Source organism: Portunus trituberculatus, chromosome 14, assembly GCF_017591435.1.
Source record: "Portunus trituberculatus isolate SZX2019 chromosome 14, ASM1759143v1, whole genome shotgun sequence".
Lineage (NCBI taxonomy): Eukaryota > Metazoa > Arthropoda > Malacostraca > Decapoda > Portunidae > Portunus > Portunus trituberculatus.
Window position 1 is genome coordinate 11,774,970 of NC_059268.1, and position 27,107 is coordinate 11,802,076.

A 27,107-nucleotide genomic window follows, 5' to 3' on the forward strand; every position below is an offset into this window, starting at 1 on the left:
TTGGTACATATCTAACATAATTATCAATCTTATGTTCAGTAATATCCCAGCACGGTCTTTAAACGTAAAGAGTACTTGATATTTCACGTCTATTTCTTTGTCTCTTTAGCGTCACAGAAGATAATATTATTTTTTTTACATAAAGCAAGTTCTTTTAATATAACATTTAGTATTTAGTAATTCCCCGAAAATCTTTAACAGGTGAGAGACTTATGAAGTGCGGGGGAATATTAGTGTGTCTGAATGCGATATAAAGAATAAGAGGTCGAGCAAAGTAGACTCAGGAACACGGAGTTGCAGGCAGGCTCGCATGTCAAGGTACGTCGTAAATTCCTTTGTGACTCAAAGCAGGTGTAAAGAGCGCCTTTGTATCAAGCGGAGGAGTCAGCGAGGGAAGTAAAAGAGAGAAGATGATATAACGACGCCAATAAAAAAATCTTGTCACGCTTTCCCTCCACGCAGTTCAGACACGCCACCAGCAGTCACCGCCTGTGCTATAACTCCCTCTCCTGTTCTAACCTGTATTAATAATTGCTCTGCTCTCTCACTGCTAATGTTTTCAAAGATCAAAATACGATTATCTCTGTTTCCAATAGTGCTTTTCTACTTTATAATGTAGAAAACCTGTTCATCTGTCACTAGGAACGTAAAAACTTCCTTAAAAATCAGAGTTATTTCAAGAATCCTTTGAAAGTCGTGTAGGTACAAGGAAAATGTTTCAGAATATGTCCAGTTTGAGAGAAGGTGTTCTAGTACATATCAGTAAGCAAACATATTTAACCTTCTCTTCATGTACTACTCCCCATTTTCTCTTCCCATAGCTGGTTCTGGAGAGGTTTATTTTTATTTGCTGTTTTTATTTGACTGAGCCTTTTATTCGCCCGCAACTAGACCTCGCACGAGCACCACTACCACCACTATCCCCACCCCAGCGGCCCTTCATTGTGCGGCCCATCCGGTGTGTTCCCAGCAGGAGATGATGGTGCTGGTGCTGTTCAACGAGCCATTCAGAGCCGCGATGATTGAACGTCTCTTCTTGTGGCGACTCCTTCCTCCACGCTCGCTCTTTTGATGCATGTTTTTGTAGTGAACTCAATCCCGTGTGTGTGTGTGTGTGTGTGTGTGTGTGTGTGTGTGTGTGTGTGTGTGTGTGTGTGTGTGTGTGTGTGAACAAGAAAGATATTTTATAGAAATCGTAAAGTTTGGTCAGCATGAAAGAAAGCAAACTCCTTCACTACCATATACACAGTCTACTTATAATATCTATTGTTATATCTCCACATATTTCTCCAACTCTTCTTATATCCTCCCTGCCTCTTCTCTCTCTCTCTCTCTCTCTCTCTCTCTCTCTCTCTCTCTCTCTCTCTCTCTCTCTCTCTCTCTCTCTTCCCAGTATTCCCCCTAAAACGAGCAGTATGTTAATAGCTGCTATACTTCAGGGTTTACCGAAGCGCTCTGCTGACTGAGTGAATGTGTGTCATATCCCTTACTCGAGTAGAAATTTCTTAAGAGTAGAATAAAGGCAAAGAAAAATATTCATGTGATATTAATTTGAAAGGATATACAAGTCAGAGAAGGAGAAAGGGAAGATTTTGTGAGGAAAGTCCAGATCATTAGTGACCAGAATTTAATTAGATGTCTTTTCTCTTACACTGTCTAAGAAGTCCTCCCTTCCTTCTGCCTTTGGAATGGACAAGTTGAAATGAAAGTGTGCTGTGCTATGTATGCGGAGCGGCGCCTCGGGGACTGGAGGGAAGAAATGAGAAGGGGAGCAGGACAGACTCATGATCAAGACGAAATGCCGAAACGAGACTAGACGGTCTGTGTTTAGGGAGAGGATGGAAATATATACATTCATGGTGGACTGTACGCCAACTCCCCCTCACGCGTGTCATCCTGTCACTTTGTTTACCTCTGACAGACTGCCGCTGCATCGACCCTCTTTACGGCCATGTCAGCGAGGAGGAGGAGGAGGAGAGAGAGAGAAAAGCAAAAATAGACGTTTCGTGCTTTAAGTAAAACGAAAAATGCTCTAGTTCGTAAATCAAAGAGAGGCAGAGGAGGAGTTTTGAAATGGCTCTCTTAGGACAGATTCTTACTTGTCAGTGGCGCTATTCCAAGTACTCGATCATATGAAGAAAGAATGCGTTAGTTTGGAGAAATGTGCAAATTCTCTGTAGTGTAGAGCTGAAAGGTGTCTTAGTGAGAGAAACTTTGGCTTGTCATTAGAAAAATTGTTTTAAAGGAAGGCCTCTCTTTACCTCTCATTCCTGCAGCTTTTTTACTTAAAGGATTTAAATATAGAGGCTGATGAGATCTTGTAATTTAGATAAGAGCGTTGAAAAAATATGGAAAGGTTAAAACAGAAAATGACGAGTAGAGGAAAAATCATGAACTGTGGAAAAACATTTACTCTGAGACATATTGCCTTCCATTGAAAAGGAAAGAAGGCTATGTATTATTACAGGCCTCGATATTATGGACTTTTAAGACCAAAAAGGAAGAAATATTGAGCAAGAAGGGAAGAGGGGAAGGATAAAGACATGAGATCGAAGAAGAAAAATCCTTGAAAATGCCATGAATAATCAAACCTCTCTACATAAACTGGATGAAAATACTGATAAAAATAACCTTCTGTGAAACGCCACCATTGTGTGATTAAATGTACGAAGACGCAAAATCCTTGAAAATGCCATGAATAATCAAACCTCTCTTCATAAACTGGATGAAAATACTGATAAAAATAACCTTCTGTGAAACGCCACCATTGTGTGATTAAATGTTGTATTCGTAAGTAGTGCCTTAGAGAGTCTTACCCTTTGAGGTGCTCTTGCTACGGGGATTTGACCTTACTCTGTATTCTGTCTCATCGCTCTAACATGCCATCTCTCAGCGCATCATTAAACGTTCCCTTTGGTCTTTCTTTCCATCTGACTGATGATTCCATCCCCCGACACACTCATTTCCAAGTACTCGTCTCTCCTCTGCACTTGGCCAAACACTATTAAAAATAATCACAATAGCAAATAGAGAGACTATAATGGATAAGTAAAAAATTCAATATTATATGTACTTTGAAATATCATTCTTCCCAGCTTAATTAAAACAGCAAACGGTACATCTCTATTGTTTTGTCAGTCCTTGAACTATGTATCATATTCTGAAACACTTCTGCGTCGCAACTCGGCTACTCAAATTTCAAAGAGGCTCTTCTTAAAGTGACATGAAATTTATACGAGTTTTTATTATTCTTTTGGGTTTTATTTACGATGCTTGAGAGAGGCTAACAAGATTCCTACATTATTAACAGGAAATACACCCTTGAGACCCTGGCCACTCTTTCTGTGACCTTTACAAATAGTCATGATAAGACAGCAAAGCGTTTCAGAATATAAATATAATGACAGGAATAGCAGAGCACGAATCTTTTACTCGCAAAGAGCATCATGTGAAGAAAGATTGGTTCCTGCATTGTTATCTGTAAGTGGCTGACTTTTCCCGCCTGTGAAGAGAGTCGCATCGGCGGAAGGAAGTGTTTTATCCCCTATTTTCCCGACATAATAGCATGGGCGGGAAGAAGAGCGGGAGGAAGAGTGGGTACGCGGCCCTTTCACTACATATAGCCCTTCTGCTTCACCTTTCCTTTTTTCCACCTACAGACACGCTTCCTTTGTCCCATCTGACATCATCTGTTCTTTCTACCTGCACCACACCTTTACAGACACTCACACTGATGTCCTTTTAAGTATCTCCATGTCACAATAGATAAACTTTCCCCACCTGTTCCACCTGCTCCGCCTGTTCTACCTCTTCCTCTTCTCCACCTCCGTACTCCCCCCAACCGTTGTGTCAGAGCCAAGGATGATATGTCTTGTTTCTCTTCCTTGTCCTGATCCCTTATTACTTAGCAAGCCATTCACGGGGACCAGATTTCCAGATAAACTCCTTATTTGTGGTTTTCTTCATGAGGATGAGTTGGTTTCTTTTTCTCTATTTTTCTTGTTTGTTTTCTTGTTTTCTTTTTTGTCTTTTTTTTTTGTTGTTTCTGCTTCGTCTTCTTTTTTTTCTTTTTTTCTTCTTCTTCTTCTTCTTCTTCTTCTTTTGACTTTATCTCTGACTCTAACTTCGATTCTTAGGTCTCTCTCTCTCTCTCTCTCTCTCTCTCTCTCTCTCTCTCTCTCTCTCTCTCTCTCTCTCTCTCTCTCTCTCTCTCTCTCTCTCTCTCTCTCTCTCTCTCTCTCTCTCTCTCTCTCTCTCTCTCTCTCTCTCTCTCTCTCTCTCTCTCTCTCTGTTCGTTATAACTTTTGTAAGTATGCATTATATATTCAATTTAGTGGTGAAAGTATTCCATTAATAAAACAAAGCAGACAGAAAGTCGTGTTTTAACAAGCGAAGCACCAGACAAGACTTGAAGTGAAGAAGAAGGCAGAGTATTGATGTCTATACTGTGTGCGGCACATGACGTTCCATATGCAGAGAGAAAGATGGCGTTTTAACAGCTTTCATTATTTTCATTTATATACGAGTACGTGTAGACAAACAGATGAGTTATATAGTGAATGAATATCCAGATGCGTATATTATGCCGGTACGTAGGAGAGACAGACTTTTAATTTCTAATTGGCAGAAAGAATCCAGTAATTAAGGCCCTTGAGACTTGAACCAGCGGAGTGATCAGAAATGAGAATTTCTGAATTTCTTAATTGGGAAACGGGAAATAAAAACGGCAGAACCCGGCAGTGCGCTACGCTTTGTCGATGAGATGATGAAGCTGCATACATTGTTCTTCCATCAATTATTGCTTTATAACAACAGTATGTGGTTCTCAGAGAAGCGTAGGTTGAAAGGGGGCTTGATAGAGATATTCAAATGGTATAGGGGATAAAACAAGGAAGACACATTTTCAGTATGTGTAATGAGGATAGAACAAGAGGTTTAAGCATGAAAAAAAAGATAAAAAAGAGATAGGAAATAATTAGTTCACAAATAGTGGGAGATGAATGAAATAGTAGTAGTAGAAGTAGTAGTAGTAGTAGTAGTAGTAGTAGTAGTAGTAGTAGTAGTAGTAGTAGTAGTAGTAGTAGTAGTAGTAGTAGTAGTAACCGTATAGTAATAGTAATAGTGCAGAAGACGTTCTAACCTCGAAACAAAAATCTTGGACACAGTACGGATGCCAGAAATTCATTGTATTGCAGACGCTGGTGTATTTTGGAACTAAAGCCAAATATTGCGCAGAACAAATGTAGATATGGTTTAGACTAACAATGCCCGTTATGTCCCGTGACTTTATGCTACATGCAGCTGGGAATAAAAACACTGCTGGAGAGAAAGAAAAACGAAAGAGTAACAACTACCGAGATATGTAAAAAATCGTTGAAATATATGTCGTGAAATGAAATGTTGAAAGCCAAAAATAGGAGTTAGATATGTGTGAACGTGTGTGTGTGTGTGTGTGTGTGTGTGTGTGTGTGTGTGTGTGTGTGTGTGTGTGTGTGTGCGGAAATGGCGTTTTTATCTTCATTTCTCCTGGGCGGTAGAGTGTGGCGTCATACGAACAGGAAAGGGCACGCTGTATGAAAAGGGAAAAAGATATTCTCTAACTTTTTGCGACAAGTTGAGAATGTTTTTGTAGCTGCAAATGTTGTAATGAGTTTTAGTGGTCGTGGGGGCGAGATAGTGGTGGTGGTGGTGGTGGTGGTGGTGATGGAGGTGCTGGCGTGCTGACTGTGCTGGTGGTGGTAGAGGTGGTGGTGTTTTTTCTTGTTCCTCCAGTTTTGTAATGTTATTTTTGTATTTATTTTTATTAATGCTTCTTTATAGTGGTTTTCTTATTATTATCATTATCATTGTTAGTATTATCATTGTTGTTGTTGCTGTTGTTGTTTTTGTTATTTTCATTGTAAAGGGCACTAATCGTTCCTACTCTCACTCAGCTTGCCGTCCAAGGCACACAATGAAATGTATTGCAGACAACTTGCTACATTTGCCTCAACAAAAAGTAATTCATATTCGTGAAAGGAAATGCACATGTATTTTTAATTATTTATTTTTCGGAGCAGAAAGAACAAGTAGGAAGTAATTTGAAAATAGTTCTGAAACATTATGGAAAAATATCAAGCAGCTTTTCTGGCAAATGTTTGAGAGGGAAGACCTTTTAATAAGTAAAATCCAGTGAGGGAGAGTAAAACCAACATCATTATCAGTGAATATGTTATCAGCATAAATGGAACTTAAAGGTAATTACAAAATTTTGCTCTAGAAATTTCAGCGCTTAACCCTTTCCCAGTGATATGCAACCAATTCACAGCACTAAGCACAATATAAGGAATGTTTCAAGGCACCTACAAGAAAGAAAAAAACATAGAAAAATAGGTTTTGGAATTTCTAATTAGTAAAAATAAATGGATCATGTCAAGAATAGCGAACCCTCCAGCTGCCCTAGTTTCCCGCCTCCCCACTCGCACCACTTTCACTCAACTGATATGTGTGAATGAAAATATGATGACCAAAACTAACCTAACACTAATTTTAACCTAAACTAACCTAGAATGAAATTAGGACCATGTTAGGTTAGGTTAGTTTTGGATATCATATTTTCATTCACACGTCTTGTCAACTGAGTGATAGAGTTGCGAAGGGGGAGCCAGGAAACGAGGAGAGCTGGAGAGTTCGCTAATCTTGACATGATCCAAATAAATGTCAACCAAATAGCAATGAAAACGAAACTATATAAGGACCGAATTGCTATGCTTCATTCATCTAAATCTAAGCCGAGTAGATAACATGTACATACGTGTGTCTGTATCCGGTATCTTTAAACGATTTCTTCTGCCACAAGGAGTATTTTTAGACGCCACAGAGGCAATTGGTCAGGTTCTCAGAGGTGTTTTTCCTATTGACATCGTAAAGTCCTGGCTAAACTATCAGTAACGTCCTGAAAACATTCTTGATGATCCCAGTGACTTCCACTATAGTTTGGTCAAGGTAGCTGAGACAAAGCGCTGAAATTTTCAAGAATACAAACCTGCAACTGAGAGCTCAGAGTTTATCTTAATACCCAAGCTTAACATATGATGTAAAAGAGAAAAAAATACACAAAATAGGTCAATGAATGCACCGCTGGCCTTCATTTAATATCAAGGTGAGCCGTTACACGAGATGCGTAGATAAATGGATTAGCTTTGCATGATTAATGACAGTGCAAGTAATGTAATAATTGTAGACAAATGCATATGGAAATTTCATTTTATTTGCATACGTTGATGGTGCATCCATGACCTATCTATTTCTATTAAAAACCTTTTATGTCTGTTATATTATGTTCGTTTTGATATGTTTTGATATGTTTTGATATGTATTTATATTATTGTCTATGAATGTAGTTTTGATTCATGGTAAACCGACGTAATTGGGATGCAGAAAAAAAATAGTATTACAGTTTTACAAATACAAAATCGCCAGGAAAATACTAAATGAGAGTCGTGGAGTTATGAATATATTCCTATGCCAGTAACCTCTCTGACTGGAGCATCATATGTTGCACCATTCAGATCTGCATCAAGAGACCAAAGTAACAGGAGGTGCAGGAATTGTTGTGAGAATAGTAAGGGAACTAGTTATTCAGCTAAAGTGGTAGTAGCGGTTGTGGTAGCAGTGGTGGTGGTGGCGGTGGTGTTGGTGGCGATCATTAAGAACTGTATTTGTTGCAGGTGACGTGGATGAGGAAACGAGACCTGCACATCCTGACTGCCGGCATTTATACCTACTCTGCTGATGAGCGGTTCATGGTAAGTCTCCTTTTGTGTGTCTGTGTGTGTGCGTGTGTGTCGTACTGAATAGGATATGAATTCACATAAGTATTCATATGCGTCTATTTGAAAATTTCTTTACTTCCTCTAAACATGTTAATTTTATGTGTGTATTTATGTCTTACTTTTCCGTCATCCCTGAGTGTGTGAGGCACCACAGTCTTCGTAGTGTTAGTCAGCTGTAAAGGAGATTTAAAGATTCCCACCATTGCTAAACGACACTAACACGTAGAACAGAGTTAGAAAATAGAAGAAACAATATGGTCTTGAAGAGAATGCTGAGAACACGTTATTAGTAGCAGAACAATATTAACAGCACGTCTTAGTCTCTTCTCCCCCCCACCCTTCCCCGATAAAATAAGGGGAAACAATATGGCTTAGAAAAGAACGTTAGAAGACACTTGTTGTTAATAGCAGAATATTAAATATCGATATGGACGTAAAATACTAAGATGAAAAACCCGAATGATTTTTTTTTTTTTTTATTTCTTCTTTTCTCGCCGCAAAAGGGATCCATAAAACGTGGATGACCCAGATTCATGTAAGGAAAGCTAGAAGGTTGTCTGCAAGAGTGGAAGTGATGGAAGTTTTATGACTCCTCTTTGATGGATTTGAGCTGTCTCTGGTTTGGACAGGTTAAAGTTAGATACACTGCTGGATTGCTGGGGAAAGCAGAAATGCTGGACCAGGCAGTTTCTAAACTAAAGCGCATTTCATAAGAATAGCAGGATTTAATATGCCTTGCAAGGATTGTCAGAGAAAGTCCATAAAATCTTAATTAATTTCTAAAGTTTAATGTCATAATTTGTCTTCATTATGATTCTACGTAACATGTGAAATGCTTTCTGTACACTCACGTTTTCACAACGTTTCTGTGTAGCTGAAGCGCCCTTGTCTAATAATTAACTGATAATTCTCTTCGTGTTTACAGTGTGATGCTAACAAGTCCAACTGAGCCGTCATGTCGCAGTAAATTATCATCAAGCATAAGACTATTGGTTCGACTTTCTAGTACAGTGTCCTTGTGAAATCAGACGCATTTCTTAACTTATTTTCCAAACTTCCTGAGTGTCATTACGTGCGCAGAGAGAGAGAGAGTGTGTGTGTGTGTATGTGTGTGTTTGATGTTCCTGGAAAGTTGGTCATTGTGTTTTAGAGTTTCTGACACACGCGTGGCGAGATGTTGGGTGTGCGTGTTGGCAGAGCGCGGGTCCGTCTCCTCCTTCGTTAGTGTGATCCCATGTAATGTTTGTCCCCGAGATCATCCCGCCTGATTGGCTGGGATCTGAAGACTGAGACCTCTAAAGTACGGGGACGAAGAAATTAATGGCAAATTATGTTCGTTCGTTCATTCATTCATTCACTCATTCACTATTTACGCATTCACTCGTTAATTAATCCGCCCACTCACATCCTTATTGTGTTTCACCACCGCACTGATGACAGCGTGAAATAACAGCCAGCATTAGCCACGCAAGGTCGCAGCTGTTATGAACATACGCACCAGTAATTTTACTAATTTATTAAATGTGTCGCGTTGCTGCACTGCGGCTTTCATGTATGTGATGAACTTAAATAATTGAATATGTTTCCATGCGTGAGTCTAGTCAACGAAAGCCAAGTACATTACGGAAGTGAAAACTGCTGACAGAGAGAGAGAGAGAGAGAGAGAGAGAGAGAGAGAGAGAGAGAGAGAGAGAGAGAGAGAGAAAGAAGGGGGTGGGGAGGAAGGACAGAGCGAAAGAATGTTCATCAAATTTCAATAATCATCTCGGTGTCCTTGGGTGGTGTGTGTGTGCTGTGTTCCGGACACCTTGACAGCTTAACGTGGTTCGATCGTTCGTTGGAAAGGGTTTCTCGTGTCGCACAATGCAACTTTCACTATTACTCTTCCAGGTGTTAAAGTTTTAGTCCAGCTAATGATTATAAGTCAGAAACTGGAGGTGACAAAAGAAAAACGCAGGTGTTATGATGTGAAGTTATTCCCCACTATATATACGTAGTTTCGTTTTCTTACAAGGGTTCTGCAAGTTATAAGTTAGATTAATAAAGCATGAACATTTCGCCTCAGCCGCACACACACACACACACACACACACACACACACACACACACACACACACACACACACGAAGATATTACACAGCATTTTTATTCTTGTTAATATTCCTATTTTTCGTTCCTAACTCCCTGCTTTCTCGCCATGCAGGTTCTTCATCCTGAGAATTCCAACGACTGGACGCTGCACATCAAATTCGCCACACTGCGGGACTCCGGCGTGTACGAGTGTCAGGTGAACTCAGACCCAAAGATCAGCCGCACTGTTTACCTCAACGTCATAGGTCAGTAGATTGTGTAGCTGTTGTCATTGTTTCTCTTTTGTCGTGCAGTTTATTCATATATTCATTTTGATATTTCTCTCTTGTGTATCTGCACATACTAGGAATTGAAATACGAGGAAAATAATCATAAATGACTTCCATTTGGTTTTAGTTGGAAAGGAGAACATTAACAGAATATTTAGATGAATAATGTTTCATGCTTGTAATGATATTGTGATACAGTATTGCAGGAAATGAAAGGAAAGAGAATGTTGTGTTAGGAAAATAAAGATGAGGTTATTGTGATACGGTAAAAAAAAAAAATTCAGTTATATAATCATGACAAATTATAGTGATACTGACTTGCTGAGACTTGAAATTAAAGTATAAGACTAGATTTCGTTAAGTGCTAGTTCACTCGTTGAGACGCGCAAGAAAGTGAGATGCGTCATGCATAAGGAACTGTTGATGGATTTGTAAGCACGACCATTGTAGACTCTGGAACTCCCTGCCTGTGTCTGTATTTCCAACATCCTATGACTTGACTTCATTCAAGAGGGAGGTTTCAAGACGGTTTTCCTTATCCTTTGGCTAATTCTATCGGCTCTATAAGGAAATTAGAAACTTAGTGGAACTTTTTCTTTATATTTTTTGTTGCCTTTGGCCAGTCCTCTTCTCTTACATAAAAAAAAAAAAGTGCGCCTCCTAATGAGAGAGCCTGGAATCAGTTCGTATGTTGAAAGGTGGTGGTTACTGAGCCAAGCACTGTGCGTAAAGAAGCAAGCTAGAGGCAGACACTTGGCTGATCAGAATATAGACCACAGATATAGGCAAAATGTAAAGACGATTTGCAGTGTCATAAGCAAAAATGGCAGGTGAGAATAAAACATTAATCCCTTTGAGCCTTTGACTGTTACGAATTAACGAAATCATCTGTCACAAGTGTACAGCATGACGAAGAAAAAATTAACTGAAAAATGTGATGTATTAAATAAGTCCTTTTCATTTCCGTAGCTTTAGTCTTGCTCTGTAAAAATACTCTATGGTTTTTCAACAATTGTCTTTTTGTCGCCAACACACATAGAGATATTTTAAGGTCCTGGGTATCCTTTTTGTACCACGTAAACGAGTGAACCAAGGGAACGCTGGGAGTTTAGCAAATATATCGCTAGGTTTGTGGCAGAGACTTGGTTGGGCTGAGCAAGCAAGGTAGAGAGTGAGTAAAAGATTATAGGTGGGCGTGAGTTTGGTCTGGCTTTCTTTGTTTTCTGTATTTACATCGATTCCTTAATCCATAATAGCTAAGGTTGAGATAGATTAATATTACATGGTATACTAGGAGACTGAACTGGACTGAACAGGCTGAGTAGTGTCTGGGACAGGAGCAGGCTGGGTTCAGATAAACAGGAGCATCTATGAGAGAGGTGATTCATAGGTTGCAGAGAAGTGAGTCACCGATCTTCTAACACTCTTCCCTTTCATCCTTCCCGCAGAGAACCAGCTGGACGACCCAGGACCCTATGGCGTCGCCGTCACTGACACACGTAAGCTGCCACCTTCATGCGCCACTCTCCTCGCCTCCTTCCTTCCTTCACACTGTTCCTCTTGGCCTGACTTTGTGTTGTTTTGTAATTTATTTATCACATTTTTTTTTTGTATTTTGTATTTTCTTCTTCCTCACTCTTGTCTTTTAGTATTTATTTGTAGTTTTTAGTCTCTAAGTTTTATCTCCGTGTTTGCTATCCTTGTCATTTTATTCTGTGTGTGTGTGTGTGTGTGTGTGTGTGTGTGTGTGTGTGTGTGTGTGTGTGTGTGTGTGTTTGTGTGTGTGCGTGTGTGTGTGTGTGTAAATCTTTTATTTTCTTCGTTTTTTTTACAGTATTTGGTTATTCATGCATTTCGTTTTCTGTTTGCAGTCTTTTTATTAGTATTCCTTGTCATGTTCTTATTTTTGTTTTAGTATTCCTTGCTTTCTTTTGCGATGTACGTATATTTATTTATCTGTTTTGTTTGTTTTCTTCCACTCGTTCTTCTCTTTTTTTCTCTCTTTTAAATATACACTGTTCTTTGTTGTGATGTCTTCCTTGTTATACCCTTGTAATTTCCTTTCTATATTCTTTAATACATTCAAATTATTCTTATCAATTCATTTCATTCATATCTTTCGTTATTTCACTCCATTATTTCTATTCTTCATCCACTTTCTTATTCTTCGCTAACTAGAAAAAAAACAACAATCCCTTTCACACCACAAGTTTTTTTTTCTTTTCATATTCCTTAAATCTACCACGTTAATTTTCAAGAAGGAGAGAACCAGCAAAATTTTATCACACCTCATAAAATTCAATGTGCAAACCTTGGTCTTTTCTACCGGAGGGTTGCGCAGGTGGTGGCCAGTATTAGGTGTTGAGGAGGCGGGGAGTGAAGGGGTATTATGAGGCCACACAACGTCCTACCCTTTGTGACCGGATACTCCCTCAGCGCACCCACGTGGAAACTCAGTCATGCGTGCGGTGAAGTATGCACGGGACAAGGATCAGAACACGCTGCAGGTCAGGGAGAAAAGGGAGTGTAAATGTTAGTAAGAGCCAGTATGTTTAAAAGGCGTAAAAGAATTTGATAGGGTGGAAGAATATGAGGGGAAGACTAAGATAAGGGTATAGCGAGACTTGTGATAGGTGGCAATGACCAGGTGACAGGTGATTAGGTGAGTAAGGTAACATACAGGTGATAGGGGAGTATTTCTAAACTTGTATTCTCGACTTTGTGTTTCGATCTTGGTGTATTTTGGGACTTACTATCAGCGCAGCGTGTGTATGTATGAATAAGAAGAGGGACGGTGTAGGTAGGCAAGAATAGAAGTTAACCAGTTTTTTTCATGATTGTGAAAAATGTAGCTTTGTCTGTTTAACTGAGTCCCTCTTTCCTTTAACTTCGAGGTGTGTACGTGTGAGTGAATGTACGTTGGTGGCTGCGGGTGGGTAGACGTGTGTAGTTGCAGGATTGTGACCATCATAAAAGAGTATATGACTCACTAAAAATGGTATGATTCGAACACTTGACAACGAATCTTTTATCTGACACATTTACTGCTTGGTCACATACGTTATATACGAAGCCAGTCCTTGTAACGTGAACAGCGACAAAACTCCTCCTTGTTTTTCAGAAGTTGAAAATCCAGTTCGTTTAAAAGCTGCAGTGGGTAAGCAAGGCAGGTGTGACAAGACGAAGGACGATTCATTGATGTATTCAGGTCATGCTTCATAATTGAGTAACCTGGAATCCACCTTTAAAAGCATTATTTCCCTCCCCTTCCAGCCACTGTTTCGAGTCGAGTTTTAGCGGTATTCATCACATCACCTTACTAATATACGATGCCAATTCTGTTATTCAGCCTTCGGAAACTACCCATGTGAAGCAGAAAGCGTACTTACTGGTAACGAATCACGGGCAAGAATTACTAAACGTTACTGAAAATCCTGGAATGAAACTTTGATTACTTTTTTTAACATTCCTTCATAGCTCAACCCCGCCCTCATTCCAACACGCCCACGGCATCTACCATCACTGCCCATTTGAGAAGATGACGCCTTGTTCGCCGCCCACGCCGCGCCTCGCCCCCGCCAGCCCCGGGAGAAGACAAGGAGGCGGGCGGAAAAAAGGCTTAGGGAACGCTAGTGTATGTCAGTCAGAGGCGGCCAGAGAACGTAAACAAACGCCAGTCAGTGTCACCCTCCGCCCCCTTGTTTGCTTTGTCGACCCCCCGCTGACCCCCCTTCCCCTTTCACCCCCGCAGTGCCACACCCGCCTCTCTCTCTCTCTCTCTCTCTCTCTCTCTCTCTCTCTCTCTCTCTCTCTCTCTCTCTCTCTCTCTCTCTCTCTCTCTCTCTCTCTCTCTCTCTCCCTCCACGACAAAAACAATGCTCCCATAAAACCCAGATGTGACTCCATATTTCAGTTTCGGGAATAGCCCTTATCCCCGCCCTTCAAATGAACAAACACTCCCACGCACAGCAGTCACACATGATCATATATATACAATACATACGCAACAATCCGTGAGTAATCGTGCACCGTTCCTTACTGCACTAGTACATTATTTGAGTCATAAAGGCAAATAGTATCGCAACATTTCTATAAAAAAGTAGTTGTAATTTAAGCTTCGGTCCTCTCTTTTTCGCTGTGTAATACCTTTAGGCTTTTAACTGGTCGTGCTCACGCTCCAACGCTGCAAAAAATATGAGTCGTGTTTGTATAAATGTCTGCCCAGCGAGAGAGGGAGTGACGGCCGCCTGCCCCATCCCGACACTAGGCCGTCGTTCACTATTTATAGCGGCCACATAAAGAACAAGCTGCTGGGGATGATGGTGACGCGTTAGGGTCATTGTATGCTGGTCTGCCCACCCCTCACCCATCCCTCCATTGCCACCGCCCGATCCCCTTTTCATCCACCCTAGGTCGCCCACGCTAGGCCGCCCGCCAACACCATGATTCCTCTCCCTCCTTCAGGCAACCGTCACGTGCCTATTTAGATCTACACATTCAAGTGGAAAAGAAACGTACATAAATGGAACGAATAGAGATACTGAGTTTCCAGGAGGATAAGGTTAAAAAGATAAAGGAAACAAGAGACAGATGACGCATTATATATTAACACGCGATAAAGATTCAGAGCTCATAATGAGTCCTCAAGAGAAGAGCTGATTCAAGATATAAGTTAGAGATTATCAGTTCAGATCGTTTCCCGAAGTGTTTGGTGAAGGCGATGCAATCTTAATGTCTGCCCAGAACGAGAAGTGCTATTGGGATTTCCTTGAAGATATTGCTGATAAATGTCTTAGATGCAGTCACTGTTAAAAGATGGAATGATTCCCAGAAACACCCAAAGTGGTAATGTGCGGGGAAGCCAGGAATAGACCAAGAAGATAATGTAAAATTGATCAGATAACTTGTGAAAGGAAGAGGATTTGAAAGTGATGAAAATCTGAAATGTGAAAACACGAATATTGACGAGTTATGGGCAATATGATTATGTACCCATCGGCAACATAAATAGAATCTCAGGACAGAACAGACCTTGGGAGAAAAGAAATGGTCTGCAGTCAGTGCCCTCACAACACCTGAGTCTGGGTGAGAAAAGGAAAATGGGGAGATGCAATATCCCACAGATAGAAAAATTGAGACCGCAAATGTTGGAAAAGTTAAGAAAAAAGTGAAGGAAATTATCTCAATACTCTTCTCACAGTCACCGCCCCGCAGGCATTCTGATCAGAGGACGTGTCTGCACTGCCTTCCCTAATGAGAGTCTCAAGGCGGAGCTAATCGCCACTTTGCTTTCCTGTCTATCCAGTTTGTAAATATATGTTGTATTTCTTAAATGTGTCAAAAGAGCACACCTGTCTGTGGAAGCCGTAATGGAGTTGTTTCATATTCTTAATGGGAAACGAAGAGAAGCATTTGTACAGGAAGTATGGAGAGTCATCAACAAGCTTGCAACGTCCTCAACACCACTCACTTCCCCTCTTCCTCCTTCTCCTCCTTCTTCCTGCCATGTTTACACTCGGGTGTTTTGCTGCAGTACCGACAGGTGTCTGGCGCGTGTTCCTCAACCCACTTACCTGAGAAAATTGCATTTCTAAGAATTTACATACTTAGGTTATAATAAGCATATGACAAAGTAGCGTTAGGGGACAAGCTTGACGTCCTATGAAAATAGAGACACAAGGAAAAAATATATAAATAGATAACGCGCCCCCCACACACACACACACACACACACACACACACACACACACACACACACACACACGAAATAAATAAATAAGTGAATAAATAAACAAACGAGTCGCTCTAATTACGTGTACAATACGCTCTCTTGCCGCCACCTGAAGATTGGACAGGGAGTCTCACGATAGGGTAAAGACGGAAGACACGCTCGCCCCGTGATTTGATAAGGTGGCGTCTGTCTCTCAGCATGGCGCGCTGTGATGTCTCTTGCCTGCATCATGATTTTATTTTGTAATTTTCAATACGCTGTTGTAAGCCTAATTTCTGCCGCCGTCGCTAAGAGTCGTATGTCAGTTTGTACGCAGGCAGAGCATACTAAAATCAATGATAATAATGATGACAATAAAGAATGGTTATTGTTTTTTTGACGTCCCTAATGCAAGAGAGGCACCTATATACTGCATGTATCCGTCAATTTCAAAGGGCGCGAAAAATGGAAGCAGCTCTGTTAACTGCACATTTTCAAATAAATTCTGGGTTCATATTTTCCTCAGAGATAATGTTATCTCTTTAAAATTGATAGATTGAAACCTGTTCACCATATCCCTTAAAATCTGCAGGACCCACTTGATCACTCTTAACTTTAAAGTGTTTGCAGAATACGCGAGCCGCGCCAGCTAGAGTTATAAAGCACGACATACCAAAACCAGCAGTATTTGATATAGACAGTGATAATTTCACCATAAATATATTCAGAAAATGGCGTATTTGTGAACATGAAAGCAGCAAGAAACTTGAAAGCAGCGCCAACGCGGTAATGATCTTGGGAAAGGAGACCCAATACGTGAAATATTTCTTATGATCCTTCCTGGAAGACCCACAAACGATGTGTGGTTGGTGACATGGAGTGATTTGTGCGACCGTGGACGTGACTGCCCAAGCTCGTGCTCGTATCTGCAAGGACCGTAAGTGGAGAATACAAGCAGGTTTTTACCAACATGATCGGGTCCACGTTCTTACCTAGAAGTCCTCGAGGTAGCATCCCCTTCTCATAAGATGAGATTTACTTATTTTAACACGTTTATTTTTGCTGTGAAAATACTAGATTCTTCGCATTCATTCTGCTACACATTATCTCTCCTGTACGTCTCTCCTCACGTACAAGTCTCAGCCTTCACACCAAAGAGGTGACGTGCCCTTCTGTATTAAGAAAGAAAAATAAATTACTTAAGTATTAAACCTCCTTGTATTCCTTTATGTAGGCACAGGGACTCAATGCCGCATACTGCTTAAGTGCTGATGAAAGGCGTGAGAATTATTGCGCGAGAGACACTAATGAACACGTCATGCTATTCTCCATTTCCTAGTGCACCTCCACACAGACCCAGTAGGACAGGACAAGGCTGCTTCCACTCTGGTGAATTTAATCACTGGCATGCAAACTACAGTTTTGATTTCAAATCTGAACGCAAATTCTGCCACCATTTGGTGGACAGGTGCCGGGCGCCCTGCCACTGGTGTCTGGTGAATGGGGAGTGAGGTGTGCCACTACACTGCGGCTACCATTTTTTTTCCTTCTTGTTTTCAACGAAGGAACCAACCTCTAAAAATATAACACCAAAAATTTACAATGAGCGAAGAAAGCAAGTCCCTAGATGGTGTGTGTGTGTGTGTGTGTGTGTGTGTGTGTGTGTGTGTGTGTGTGTGTGTGTGTGTGTGTGTGTGTGTGTGTGTGTGTGTGTGTGTGTGTGTGTGTGTGTGTGTGTGTGTGTGTGTGTGTGTGTGTGTGTGTGTGTGTGTGTGTGTGTGTGTTTTAGAGAGAGAAATAGATAAATAGGTAGAAAAATAGATAGAGAGAGAGAGAGAGAGAGAGAGAGAGAGAGGTAATTGAAAACCGTCACACCAGTATTAAGATTGTCCCCAGTGTCTCACCAGCAGACATGGCAGACATCGCTGTGTCTATTTGTGGCAGAAGTTTTTATTTTCTTTCCTTTTCAGTTCATAACACAGCGTCACTGAGGCATTAAAGGTGCAATACTGACCCTTTAGTGGCTTGTACGTACTTCTCTCAAACACATGTCAGAAAACATTGAACAAATTCTACCCATGTGCTTTTAAAGAGCTTTGAATGTAGAAAGAAACTTATAATATGGTAAGAAATCTCAAACATTTGCTTTCAAATCTGATGAGTACCTGGTTATTTCTCACACACTGAGATACACACATTGGATAACCATTTATTCAAACTCCCTTCACGTGGAGGAAGTGGAGCCGCAGTACAGAGGAGGCAAGGGCTGTCACAGTCTGCGTCCTCATTGCTTCCGTTACCGCTGCCCCACTGATGTGTACGCACTGGCTTTGATGGTGAATGCAAATCCAATAAGACTAATGTGTGAGAATTCAGAGATACTGGGATTCACTAAATGAAATCATATCAGATCATGATTTGATAATTCCAAGAAGAGGGAACAGTATTTCGCATCACTCATCTTGACGTGCACGCAAGTTGTGTGCAAATAATGAGTACAAAGTTAAAAACTTTATTCATTATATTCTCAGTGTTAAAATTTCATCAAAGTACAGTAATCCTTGGTTTAGAATAAATTTTACTATCATATACTTTTTATTGTAAGAAATGAGCATGCCTTACTAATCGTTACAGCCCAATCAATATTTTCAGACCGTTTGTTGCAAAGCTTTGAAGTGTGTTGTATCTCACTGAAAACCAGAGAACAGACACTGACTTTAATGTTCTGTCATTATCAATTGCACTGAGAATATACCAAGAGGCTTTCTTTGTTAATTACATTAATATAGTGAATTATCTAGTACATCAAGGAATTCCTAAGGACACATTCTCTCCAATTATCCTTGGAAACTACTTTTAGTCAGCTTTTGTTTCTTGTGTCAAAAAATGTACATGAAAGATATGTCTGCCTTTCTTGTCTGTGTGACTCATAAAGCCTTTGTTCATCATTGGCCACAAAGTCTTCAAGAAAAAGTTGCAATAATCTCTCTATGATTCCATTTGATTAATCAGAGCTCACCGTGTTGCTTAGCAGAGCATTTCTGTTTCTCGAGTATAAAGTGATATCCTAAGAGGCTTACCATACTTCTCTCCAGCTGTACACAAGGAATAGAAAATCAGTAACTAAGTCACTCTGGTTTCAGTTCAAAAACTTTTACAGTATTGACTTCAGGTAATTGCAGACAAAAGGGCGCATTTTTAGTAATGTTTTTGGAACCTAAAATGTGGTATGTTGTCTGTTCAACCTCTTGACTGAAGGATGCATGAGAGATAGATAGATAGAGAGATAGAGAGAGAGAGAGAGAGAGAGAGAGAGAGAGAGAGAGAGAGAGAGAGAGAGAGAGAGAGAGAGAGAGAGAGAGAGAGAGAGAGAGAGAGAGAGAGAGAGAATCAGAATCTTAATTCTATTTTTATTTTCTAGTTTTTTTAAGTATTCATATTCTTACATTGATGGACAACCTTATTCTTCACTTGTATTGTATCATTTATTTTTGTTTGATAAGTTTTTATAATAAACTACAGAAACATTTAGTATGTATATCTCCTTCCTCTCTTTGAATTTCTCTTTTTTTTCTTTATTTTTTTTCCCTTCTTCAACATTTTCTCCTCCACCTTTTCATCTATTTTCTCCTTCTTTTCCTCATCTCTTTCTTCCTCCTCGTGAACACTTTTTCCTCCTTTTAATGCAGTAAGTCTCCCACACACTAAACTGTCGAGCCAATTCACGTTGCTCCTTTCACCGCTTCTCTCCTTCACTCTCCTCATTACTTGCCCTTTTATTATGTATTCCAGGTCAACAGTTTTTTTTACAGCATTGTCCTCTACTCACCTAACGGCACAACCCACGCAGACATTCTCTCCACCTAGCATCTTCCTCCTCCTCTTCCCTCTTCTCCTTTTGTTTTACCAGCTTCCTTTGAACTGTTCTCATCTTACCTTTGTTTCTCAGCCCGAGCTCTCTCTCTCTTTCTCTCCATTCACCTTACGATCTCTTTGGTTCATTCTTGCAGGTTTCCCAGACTATAAGTTTGACTACGATGAAAGACTAAGAATGTACAAGAAGACGAAGAGGACCAAGGGTAGGCGGATGATGATGATTATGATGCATGGTAGTGTTATAAGGCGTGTGCTCGCTCGGTCCAGCTTCTAACTAACAATTATTCCTCTCTCTCTCGCCTCTCTGATTAACTAACACGATGGAGACTTGTCTGGTTAGTGTCTCGGGCAGAAGAATTGGTCCATTTTTCTGTGCATCCTTTTTGTCCTTTGTTGGTGACTCCGTGGCTCATCATTAATGTTCAGTGTCGTGTGTCGAGAGTCTATTATGTTGTGTTTTTTATGCAGAAGGGAAACCAGCCAAGGGCAACAATATATTAAAAAGAGCCCACTTGAAGTGCTGGTTCCCTTAAAGAATAGTAAAGAATTAGCCAAAATTCAGGACAAATGTCTTGAAACCTCCCTCTTAAAAGAAGTCAAGTAGCAGGAAGACGGAAATACAGAAGCAGGCAGGGAGTTCCAGAGTTTACCAGATGTCGATGTTATGTCGTCTAAGGAGTTAAAGACATTCCGTTGCTAACGCTACTAATAATGTATAACGAGTACGAGGAACAGGGAAATAGACAAGCAAGCGTATGTAGGTACGATTGAGAAACAAGGGCTGTTCTACGAATACGTGAAGGATTAGGAAAGTTAAGACAATTTTGAATATGCCATCCTCTTTCCTGCTACTGTTTCTACTATTATTGCTAATGATAATGCTGCCACTACTAATGGTAATGGCGACAATAGCAATATCAACAACAGCAATGCCACCATCACCCAACATGCAAACACAAAGTAACCAAGAAATAAAGTTTGCATTAAGCCAAAAATGCGGGAAATAACTAAGAGTGAGGAAGATTTGTCATGGAAATAGAGCCACATAGATATATAACTACGTGGGTATTGTTGTTGTTGTGGTAGTGGTGGTGGTGGTGGGAGTAGTGGCGCGGTTATAGAGGTAGTGGTATGTGTGTTAAGGGAGAGAAAATCTTATAAAAAGGTCCTAGATACATATTTAGAACCTCACGGTTTAACGAAATACAAATTGATTGCGTCTTATATTTTCAGTTTGTGTGTGGGTGTGTGTGTGTGTGTGTGTGTGTGTGTGTGTGTGTGTGTGTGTGTGTGTGTGTGTATGTTGTGGGAAAGGGAAAATTTCGTAAGTAAATGTGTGTCTTACGACTTTTAAACCTTCTATTTTTGTCTGCTCTCCTTGCAATAGTATCAGGTTACGACAAAGAAAAGTTTGATGATGAAAACACATGATTCTTGTTAAGGACGTCTTGTTTGGCTCGTGTTTTCTTTTAGTTCTGGAAGTTACAAGTCAAGAGGGAGAAGTGAACCGTTAGTTTCTGTTTTTAGGAGAACACTAAACTCAAGAGAGGTACCGATAATGTGGAGGCAGGCCAGTGTAAAGGAGATAAAACTTAAGTATCTCTTTATTGATAGCTTAACTTTACTTCAATTGTAATTAAAATGATGGAGTCCGAAGTAGCGAGGAACATTTAAGTATTCAAGATGGAACGAGATTGAAACTGCTAGATTTGATTACGAGGGGATTTGATAGAAGTCTTTGGTATAGGGATTATAACAAAGGGGACGTAAACAAATTTCTTGAGACCGGAAACTAGAATAGAACAAGAAATAATGGATTCGAGCTTGAAGAAAAGGTTTAAGAAGAATTGTTTCTCAAAAAATAGTGGTAGATGAATGGAACGGACTCACTAATCAGGTAGTTATTACTAAGTCATTATGGAGCTACAAAACAATATTACACTATAGAAATAGGGAGAAATATTTTATACAAGGACTACCACGTGTAACTCTGATGCCTTCTTGCAGCTTCCCTTATTTTTTTTCATGTTCTTCAGTTTCTTATGTTCTTAAGACTTCGGGGAATAGTAGTGCACTCAATACTTCACTAGACGATGATATAAACAAGTAGTATATCATGTAAATTTGAAAATGACACTTGAGATTTAACTTCCAATGAGGTTTCCGGGGTATATCATGTCCACTAACCTGTATATGCTGTCTTGTTATACGCTGTCACTTTACTTATCTATTTTACACTTTCCGTATTGTCCTTTATTTTTTTGGTTTCTTCCTTTCATTCATTAGGTTATACGTATAGTTATTATTGTTCTTTTCATTTTGTCATCACTTATCCCATTTTTCCTCTTCCTATCATCTGTTTTTTTCCTCACCTCTACTACGGAAATAAGAAGGAGTTGAGATTATTTGTTGGTTGTGTTTTTTTTTTTTTTATGCCAACTTAAAAATAATAAAACTAACAGATAAAAATCGTTGTGGAAGTGAACGGTTCAGCATTGATTTTTAATTTACCGCTCCCTCTGAATAGTAAGTGAATTACACAGACACACACACACACACACACACACACACACACACACACACACACACACACACACACACACACACACACACACACACACACACACATACACACACACACTGGATGAGGAAGACCCCAAATAAGTCTTTACGGTAAATTTCAGCATGTGTTTGGTCATGCAAAAGTGAGAGAAATGCCGCTCTAACATAATGCGACTATCTTTCTTACTAACAGCATCAATTACTAACACTTAATCCAGTAGTTGGTGTTAAGTGGCTTGAATGTCGACAACTGTATATCATCATCCTTTCACATAATTTTCTATTGCCTCTTATTAACCCTCTCTTCCGTTTTAATTAACCATTAGTTCACTTCTTTTTCCTGAGCAATTCTATTTTCATCTGATATTTTTACGAACTAATACGCATACAGCTTTTCTCAACGACCCAGCACTCATATATGTTCCACTGTCCCTTTACTGACGCCCTTCCCCGCTGCAGTGCCCGTGGTGTTGATTGAGGGGCTTCAGGAGCGGCACATCCAGCGGGGCAGCATCCTCGGCATCACCTGTGTAGTTCGCCACGCGCCGCAAGAGGCTCCTGAAAACATCCTTTGGTTCCACGGGGCGCTCAGTATCGACTACGATTCTCCCAGGGGCGGCGTGTCCATCCAGGTGAGTGAGTGAGAGAGTGGGTGACTGAAAAAGAGAGCCGTTGTTGTTTGAGTGTAAAATGAACTTGTTTTTTCTAGTTGGTTTACAGGACTTGTTTTGTTTTGGCAGTGAGATGTGGAGAATTGCACTTTTTCGTTTGTTTTTGTGAAGCCTAAACTTGTATCTGTATCTTTTTGTCAGTGCTTCATTGCTTTGAGTCTGCATGCCATCATTTTCTGTAACTATTGTAAAAGCACCTAGTATTTTTTTTTTTCTATTTCATAGCTTCCTAGAAAAAAAAAAGAGAAGAAAAACATCATATACAGATTTCGCTGAAGTTCCCCTTTTTATTCACGTACGGAAGCATTCACTGCGTTTGGAGCAAGTCAACGCACAAGTTCCGCCGCCATAGCGAGTAACCACTTCCTTGTTTTTTTTATTTTCACACATTTACTTTGCACGTTTCCCTTCATGGCAGTTAAAATCGTAAGCTTACGCAGATTTCCCTTACACTCATTTTTTCATTCAACTTCGAGTACATTCCGGGAACGGCAAAGTGGAGAAAGAGCAAAGCAACGAGGGGAATTATACGTGTGGCTCGCGCGCCCTCACAAAAAAAAAACAGTGTACAAGGCGAGAGAGTATTTTTGGGGACCGTATAGCTGAAGTTTCCGACCTGTGAAACCCGATCTACTTTTTTTTCTCTCTCTCTCTCTCTCTCTCTCTCTCTCTCTCTCTCTCTCTCTCTCTCTCTCTCTCTCTCTCTCTCTCTCTCTCTCTCTCTCTCTCTCTCTCTCTCTCTCTCTCTCTCTCTCTCTCTTTTTACTAGTCTGTGTAGTGTGGAGCTGTGGGAGGTGGCGGTGGTGCTTTCACGAGTTGGGAAAATGGTTTAGGTGTGTCGAGTCGATGTTCCTTTGTGATATGTCGTGATGGTGGTGGTTGTGGAACGGGCGGGATAGTTAGTTACATTAGAGATAGATAACGGTTGAGTATTGATTAAGTTCTTGTGTTTTTCTCGCATTCTGACTTGAAGTATTCGGGACTTTGTTGGTTTATTGGAAAGTCTTTGCAAATACTGAGTGAGTTTGGAGAGATGTAACTTTGACCTTTCCATAATAATTTACGAATAGTGAGGAATTTCACGCTTTTTAGTCGCAAGTGGAAGGGTCATATGATTATTCTATACTGTAACACAAAGATATGAATAATTCTCCATCATAAATAATCTTATAATATGAATATGAGGAATGTTTATTTAAATTAAGGGAGGACCCATTAATTCTATATGTGCAAAGTTACACAAAATATTATTCCAAAATCGTCCTGCAGTGTCTGCCAACATTATTGTAAAAAGAGGCATACAAAATTACAGGTTTACAGTTTGTTAGGTCAATGGTGTTCATTCCAATATGCCAAATTTATGCATTTCATATCACGTATCAGTAATTCCAAATAAAAAGCGATGATAAATGCATCAATCATCCCTAGAAATTTGATTTATAAAGAGAAATTCTGCCGGAAAGCTTGTTTTTAATGAGGAGACGGTATTATGTCTCACTCCGCTGATGAGCCGGCCACGGACAGCCTCCATCAGGTGAAATAGTGATAGAAAACTATTTGTTGGTTCCATGTTGCCTCAAGCTGACTGCTGACTCAAACAGAAATTCTAGACAATCGAGAGTTAATTCAAGGTTAAAGAATAAGTCGACCTTGTGATTGTAGACTGTCAGAGGCTTCTTGGGAGTCTACGGTTTTCCTTATCTAGCCAGTGAGAATTACTCGATACGTACGTCAGTTCATCGAATTATTCCTCGGTTGGTATATTGCTTCCCTGAATATGTTTACAAAGATGAATCAAAGGAAACAGTTTATAGTTGTGCATTAACTGTAGCAACATTCATCTGACACTTGCAAGTCTCACTGTCAGCTTCCTTTCATTATACTCTTTATACTCCTTATACTCTTTCAGGGAACTTGCATATGAAGTGGGCCTTTTCTTTATTTTTTTGTTGTTGCTCTTGGATAGTTTCCCACTTGCATAAAAGAAAAACTCTAACTCTTGTTTTATCATGTTTGCGTCTAATTTCACTCTATAATGTCTTTACATAAGGATCCTTACGCGTGTGTCTTAGCATGTTATGGGTTTGAAATCTATCTTTTCTAAACATAATTGCTTTAACAGATGGTGATACGACCTTGGAAAGTATTCATAGTTTTGTTCATGTATTTTCTCGAGTATATACACATTCTTTCACTCCTTTGATTCCCCATTTTGTGCTTCATCTCTTCACAGGTTTGTTTGCTCATGATGTGATGTTTGAAGTTCTCTTAGCCGTAGTCCTTTTAACAAATTGGATAGAGGAATATGAGTGAGCGTTTAAATGCACTCTGAGATATGTATTGAGTGCAAACACCCGGCAGGACAAAAGGTGGTGGAATCGCGAGGCATAAAGCTTTCCTGGAATTGAACACTTATCCTGGCCAGCAATGTATCACCGGAAATTATGATATTGATCCATGGCTTATTTTCTTATTCAGCTTGCTCGCTCAGAATAAGTATGATATGTATCTGAAAACGTATCACTACTCCTTCCACGAACAAGTTCCTGACATTTAGTTGATGAGTTATTGAGAGACATGATGACCTTATTACCACTATGCAAAGTTCGTTGTTTTTCGTTGAATGAAACAAATATTCTTGATTTACACTAGAATCCATATTGAGGCCACAAGAACTATGCATACAAAATCCGGTCTCTTTCATAATAAATGCATGAAAAGAATTTTCTCGCGTGCTGTCCTGATGACAAGACAAATCACTGCAAACTTTTAGGAACTCACAACTGACCTCATTTCAGATATTTTATTTGCCGTAATACAAAAGAGCAAAGTCAATAGTAACACTAAATGAATAATGTAGATAATTAAACAATCATATATTCTCCGTTTCCTTAAGTCCTTCACGAAATTATTTAAAATACTCTTCCAGAAAAAGTGCTTCCCGTAGCGCACACACACACACTTGGTAGTTCAGGTCACCACCAAAGTAAAAGTTATATGAACTGTTTTGGAGACATGAGCAGACGGTCAGCCAGCACACAGGGATGGTCAGTTATGTCTCCTGGTACACACTTTCCAGGAAGCACTTTATATCATCACGGTGTAACGGGCAAAGTGCTGCGAAAAGTGGGCGTCTGTTGCGTCTCGGGTAACGTGCACACTCTACACATAGCGGAGAGTGATATGGAGTATCTAGTTTCATAATGGACGTCCATAACACTAAGCTGCGCAACGTTTTATTCAAGAAGTTACTCTAAAGTAGTTAGTGTATTTCGTTTATATACTTCTTTCTTAACTACTTTAAGAGAATTTTGCATTTCTTATAAGCAATCTAACAAGAATTGCTGATTGTTTTGTGTTATGTTTTATTTCTTTATTTTTTCTAATGTAAAGTTCTGTCAATTTCATGTGATTTACGTTCTGTGCCTTTCATTCCATTATTCATTCAGTTAGTCATTTATTCATGTCATATTCATTCACAGCCATTTATTGAATTAGTATACCTTTTGTATGATATGTAGCAAGATCGGAACAAAATGTAGAAAATCGTTGTGGAAGTCACCCAGACACCCACTGACTAATTCAATCTCCCCGAGAGTTCCCTCATTTGACTCAGCGCTTTGGAATCTGGAACACTTGACACCTAAACCACTTTTGCCGCAGCTTGTGACACTCGCCTTGTACGTCCTGCTGCAACAACTTCGAATGGTTCATTAGAATACCAAAAACTGAAGTTATTTTCGAAAGCAGTTACCGAGTTGTGGTGTTCTTGTATAGCCTCACTCAGATAACACAGACTAGCTCAACTGGACGCGACGATCTTTGGTTCACGAGTATTTGTTTTTCCTTTGAAGGACTTTGCTTGTCTGTCTATCTGTGTGTCTGTCTGTCTGTCTATCCGTGCAATGTCATCAGGTGAATTCAGCATTTTACAGTAAAATTCATTGGATTTTGAAACACGTTCTGACATAAATATGGATTGAGAGAGAGAGAGAGAGAGAGAGAGAGAGAGAGAGAGAGAGAGAGAGAGAGCAATACGTACAAACATAAAAAAGATACAATACCAATCAACATAACATTCAGGAAATCCGCAAGCTAGAATCGAATACTTCCA

General features: G+C 39.9%; 1 protein-coding gene across 3 annotated transcripts in view; it reads left to right on the forward strand.

Annotated features, from left to right (window-relative positions):
* The window catches only part of LOC123503609 (zwei Ig domain protein zig-8-like), a 302,946-nt gene that overhangs the window by 249,465 nt on the left and 26,374 nt on the right, over positions 1-27,107 (forward strand). For 2 of the 3 annotated variants that reach the window (XM_045253519.1, XM_045253518.1), the window contains exons 3-7: positions 7,710-7,787; positions 10,018-10,150; positions 11,623-11,673; positions 19,895-19,963; positions 22,782-22,954. In XM_045253519.1, the coding sequence (XP_045109454.1) occupies positions 7,710-7,787; positions 10,018-10,150; positions 11,623-11,673; positions 19,895-19,963; positions 22,782-22,954 (504 nt within the window). The remainder of the gene's footprint in view (positions 1-7,709; positions 7,788-10,017; positions 10,151-11,622; positions 11,674-19,894; positions 19,964-22,781; positions 22,955-27,107) is intronic. The other variant, XM_045253520.1, reaches the window with a different exon arrangement.